At 31.5% G+C, this 6000-nt stretch overlaps 1 protein-coding gene across 7 annotated transcripts in view; it reads right to left on the bottom strand.

The window, feature by feature from the left end:
• Positions 1-239: 239 nt before the first annotated feature.
• The window catches only part of LOC129960290 (uncharacterized), a 50480-nt gene continuing 44719 nt past the window's right edge, over positions 240-6000 (bottom strand). For all 7 annotated transcript variants that reach the window (XM_056073603.1, XM_056073598.1, XM_056073599.1 and 4 more), the window contains one exon: positions 240-2742. In XM_056073603.1, coding sequence (XP_055929578.1) covers positions 966-2486 — 1521 coding nt within the window. In that variant the 5' untranslated portion in view covers positions 2487-2742 and the 3' untranslated portion in view covers positions 240-965. The remainder of the gene's footprint in view (positions 2743-6000) is intronic.

The following is a 6000-nucleotide window of genomic DNA, read 5'->3' as shown; positions in this document are numbered from 1 at the left end:
AAATGTTTAATTCTATTTAATCTTAATACATTCATTAATCGTTTCTTTAATTCGGTTACTATTACTCCTTTTTCAAAATGTGATGATTAATACACTGTAACATATTTAATTATGCAAAATTTAAAGGTATGGAGCAAAAAATAAAATTATTTTATCTGACTAATTGTAAACAAAATTTAATATGCAAGTTCCGTGAAAAAAATATAGAAATTAAGATTCACATACAACTTACACACAAAAACAGTAAATGTCAATTTATTATCAAGGAAAAAGTTTTATAATATTTGATCATGCAGAAGAAATATCAATATTCTCCTCTACAGTGAATTTTAGGAATTCGGTTTCAATGATATGAAAACTGTTCGTGTAAAATCCTACGACACGCACCGTTCAAATGATTCGTAGAAAGCTTGCAATTCTCTTTCAAAAAATATAATATCTGAATCTCTGTAAGTAACCAGTCTGGAATTTGCAAGTTCTTCTTGATATGAGAACTGTTCATATGAATTCGTATGATACGCATCGTCCGAATGATTCGTAAAAAGTAGAAAGCTTGCAATTCTCTTTCAAAAAATGAAATATCAGAATCACCGTAAGTAATAAATTTTTCCACATAATTCAATCGAATTTCAAAAACAGAATTCGAAAAATTTCTTCAATTTGTTATCCTTTTTTCTTTTGTGGCTGGAAACTTGGACTTTGAAGATATCTTCGATGAACAATGCATTTATTTCAATCACATTATCACATAACATTAAAGACAAAAGAAAACATTGAAAAACAAAAGAAATAGTCGATACGACCATTCGATATTAATTTTTATTGAATAGTATAAAATTTATTGAATTTACTGTTAATTTTACAAATATGTTAAATTTACTGTACAATCAATGAAAATTCTGTAAAATTTACTGTACAATCAATGAAAATTCTGTAAAATTTACTGTACAATTCAATGAAAGTATTTAATAATTCTTTCTTTTGCATTTTCTTTTCGGTCTGTTTCTAACTGATCCTTCTTCTTTCTCAGCTTCTTCTACATTTCCTTCGTTGCCATCCTTCACTTTGGCCTTATCTATCAACATAAAGAACCTTTCCCACATGCGTTTTCTCAATTTAAGTTGACTTTCTTCTTTGTAATAAAGAGCGATATAACGCATAAAATTATTTTTCAGTATTGTCGTCGCTTCACTCGATAATCTACATTCTGAAACAAACAATTCAAGTAAAGACCATTTTTCATCTTCTATTAATTTCCAACATAGATGATATCCGGTTTGACATAACACGAATCCCTCTCTGTCTTTATCATCTACATTTCTAAGAATCAATTTGATAATTTCTGTATTGTTAGTGCAAATAACAACAGGAAGCCAAAATTGATGTCTTCCTATTATATAATTTCTACAATGACTAGGAGCTTGCAGAAAAAGTCCAGCTAGTAATTTTGGATAGTTATAGCCAGTGATGGTACGATTTCTGGCAAGAATCTGAATTATTAAATCGTAGTCGTTATCAAGTAAAAAGGTCCACAGCAGTCCTGCAACTTTCATTAAGAGATCTTGCCATGGCCAATCTATAAAACAGAACAAGGTTCCATAAGGATTACTTTTAAACACTTGTATCTGTTCTTCTTCACTCATTTCAGATAGCAAATAACATAAAACACTACAAAAATTTTCTTTTGGAAAATCATACAGGGCATTATAAACACTGGAACATCGCTTATTTACTACACTTTCAGCTGTTTCCAATAAAGAAACTTCTCTTTCTTCAGACGTTAATTTTTGATAAAAATACTCAGTTGCTACTTTATTACCACTCAGTGCTGCATGTTCAAACGCATATTGGTAAAGAGTACGTTCGCGTTCATTTCTGTTTCTATTAATAAAAACATCCAGCTTAGCGATTTCACCTTTAATAAAGTATGTCCAAAAAATAACTAGTTCCGGCTGTCTAATACGTAAAGGGGTTTCTTCATCATAAAAAAGTCTTTTGTTAGTTTCAGATAATTTCTCCCAGATTGTTTTAATGCTGTCATCCAAACAGTACATGCATGCTAGTTTATAGCTACTCATAATATCCATCCGTTGCTGTCTTATCAATTTTTCGGCAGTTTTTTTATAATCTACAGTTCCTACAGATGTCCAACAAAGTTGATGCAAGACATTTGAGGTAAAATATGAATCCAAAGTCAATAATTGATGATAATTTCTCCATTTCAATATTTCAGGACCAATAGGTTTAATAACATCCATAAGTTCCTCCTTGACTGTATCAGTTAACAGAATTACTGATGCTTTTTTTTTCACTTTGCTTTCTATTGAATTCTGCCACACTCGTATCGTATCATCACAAATTAGTGACTGCCAACGAAATGATTTTATTAGATGTAAAATATCAGCTTGGCTCCACAAAATAACAGCGACTTTTCTTAGCGTTATTTGTTCAAGCGATAGATTCAAAATGTAATGTTGTTTCTCCATTGGAAATATTAACAACAAATAATGCCTGGAAGATAAGTCTTAAATAAAGAAAGTTTTATGTCTATGCCAATTAAATCTATTTAGACTATAGGACTGAATAATTTCCAAACTTTTGCTATTGCTTTTTCTCTGTTATTATCACAAAAGCTAAATAAAGTCATTAAATATGACTGGCTCATTTCATTGATTTGTTGATTGATTTGCTTTCAAATTTGATCAAGATTATTTTCTGTGCTGAACTGGCCAAATATTCCCACTGCAAGAAAAAAAGAAAAATGTAATTAGTGATGGCTAAATAAGCATGAAATCAGTTTATATATATATATAGCATTTAAACAATTCTCGAGGGAGCAAGACATACTTAACACCATATATTGGGTTGGCAACTAAGTCATTGCGGGTTTTGTCAATAGATGGATTTAACACATTATTTTATTTTGTCAACGTGTTCAAAGAAACTAACATATATTGTTTTCTTGTTGCTTGGACTTCCACCTTCAATTTAGCAAAAAAAAAAAAAAAAAAAAAAAAAATATCGATTAGTTATTTGGTTTTGCTTTTATCCCAATTTAAAAATGGAATTATTCCGTTCCATGCAGAACTCCTTAAATGATAAAATTTTGAATGAAGTTCATGATTTAAAATCACATTTAATTCGGTTTTTTGCTTGGAGAAATCGGAAATTTTATAAACCTGGAATTATGACACTGAAAGATGGAAAAAGGTCATCGACAAAGATTGATAGTGCCTAAGTGAATAAAGTTATATTTTTAAACAAAAAGATTGAATTTTCATTCTTATTTAAAATCCGCGATTACTTAGTTGCCAACCCAATAGAAAAAAAATGTAGAATTTTAGACCAAATAAAGTTAAACAAATCAATTAAACTATTGCTGAAAATTAAAAATACTTAAAAGCAGGATTGGGTCAAACGAGATTTCAAAATATCTGTTTAACAAAAATTTATGTATTTGGGAGAAAAAAAAATTGCATTATATAATTGAATGTTCGGTTATTTGAAATTATATAATTCTGCAGCCCTGGACAGGACAGAACAGAACAAAATTAAGCACACATGTAGCATCTAGATTTCACTGCGTTTCAAAAAATCGCTATGCCTTCTTAAACGGGGAGGGGCAGGAAATGGGTTTGAATAAATTTACTTTTTTCTGTCATAGCTTCGGAAAATATCAAAGCAAAAAAAGTTATTTTTTATACAATCTTAAAATTTCAAAAATTTCATTTCTGAAATGAATTTTTTTTTATGAAAATTCTTTTCAGTGTCATTACTTTTTGTATAATTATTTCTCTAATTTTAAGCGTGTTTTTTTTTTAAAAAAAAAAGGGGGGGGGGAGAGTAGAAAAGCGGTGAATTTCCGCATTACACAATCGCGAATGGAATTGTTTTACTTTAGGCAGCTATGACTACGATATTTTATTCTTGCAATCTTTAGAGATGGGCATTTTTTAGATGAGAAAAAAAATAAATAAGGAACTTAAAATTCCCTATATTTTCCCGGTTTTTAAGAAAATTTCCAAATTTCTAGTATTTTCCCAGGTTTTTAGTCTATTTTGAAATTTTCTTCGTTTTTCCGGTAGCGTGGCAACCCTGCTGTTTATATATATTAATTTAAATTAAAACAATAAAAAAACTGATTTCGGAAACTGGGAAGGGAAAATTGGATTACAACATTCCACTGCCTATAGGCATTAACAGAGTTTAATTCGGGCTTGCTCTAACAGCCAAATACATACTCCCAAATTCTAGAACGGGAACTCCAAACAATTTTTACATATACACACCAAATGATGAGATTAAAAATATCATGTATTCCAAGGTATTGTTTTTTAGATTAATAATTAATTACTTATCATTAATTGAGGGTCTAAAAAACTTTAAATAGATGGAATATAAAAACTATACGACGTCAAAGGTATAGGTGCTTTGCTTCTTTCTTTCATGTATAAAGAACAAATGAAAGCAGATAAAGCAGACGTAGTATTATTATAAAATAGAAGATAGCCATATGTATTATGTGTAAACTGATTTTATTCTTGTCGTATATATTATGTATAAATTGATTTTATTCTTGTCGTATATATTATGTATAAATTGATTTTATTCTTGTCGTATATATTATGTATAAATTGATTTTATTAAGTGCCGTGTATATTTAATATAAATTTCAATGTGGCCAATAATCCCCAAATAGCAATCACGAATGTTATATTTAAAATAAATCCATTCCAGTACTTTAACATCGATAATTTACAAATGTTTTCTTACAAATTTCATCAAAAGTCTTTATTCTAATCTTATATAGATACTGTGAAAGAACGAAATTAGAGAAAGTGGATATTCTAAGGTGAATATCGGCATATACTAAACAGGGTGGCGAAAGACAATCCTATACATTCGAAGCATCGCTGGTACATGTCGACAAGCGCATATAAGTTTTGTTGAGAGCTGGTGAAACGAGAAAACTCAAGTAGACAGGTGAACATAACAATTTAAGTTGATACTATAAAATTGTATAATTTTAATTATATATTTTTTGCCTCAGTTTATTATTAATTGCATCTTTTTCTCCTATTTACATTCATGTTCATAAATTAAAGATAATTCAGAGTCACGCAGAAATCGAACTCTAAAATACATATATCACCCATAAAATGACAGCACACATCTTCAAAAATCATATGTAAATTGCAGGAAGCCACCAGATGACACCGGTAGTACGTTACAATGAGGAGAATGTAAGATAGTGATATATAAGGAGTACAGACAAAAATGTAAAATTGTTCGCAAGCGCTTTATAAGCCTTTCAGTGCAATAATCGCATAGTTATGACACAAAGGACGCATTTGAATGATTTTTTACGTGGTAGAATTATCGGCCTTCTGGAATGTGGGCGTACCCAGCTGAAAGTATCCGAGGATTTTGGAATCGCCCAAAGTGTCATCTCCAGGCTTTGGCAACGATTCCAAGATGATGGTAATGTGAGTAGACGTTACAGCAAAGGTCGCCCCCGAGTTACAACGCCGAATGAGGACCGGTATTTGGCAATTACTGCCAAACGAAACAGACGGAGCACAGCATCAAACCTATCTCGTCAGCTCTATTCAGCCACTGGTAGAACAGTTTCAGGGCAGACCGTGAACAAATGCTTAGGGAAGATTGGTCTATATGCTCGTAGGCCTGTCAGATGTGTTCCACTTACAGCAACTCATTGTCGCCTGCGGTTAGCCAGGAGTAGAGAGCCTGCATTGTGGACACCGCAAAAGTGGGCTTGTGTGATGTTTTCCGAACAGTCCAGGTTTAGCTTGCAATCTGATTCTTGCCGAACTTTCATATGGTACGCCAGGTACCCGTTACTACCAAGAGAACATCATTGAACGACACCGTTACGGTGGTGCAGGATTGCTTGGTTTTGGAGGAATTATTCTGGGTTCCAGAACTGACCTGCATGTTCAAATTGGAACCTTGATAGGCCAAATCTATCGGGACGTCATT

The sequence above is a fragment of the Argiope bruennichi genome, chromosome X2 (genome assembly GCF_947563725.1).
Source record: "Argiope bruennichi chromosome X2, qqArgBrue1.1, whole genome shotgun sequence".
In the NCBI taxonomy this organism is placed as follows: Eukaryota; Metazoa; Arthropoda; class Arachnida; order Araneae; family Araneidae; genus Argiope; species Argiope bruennichi.
This window is presented reverse-complemented; position numbering and strand designations above follow the sequence as displayed.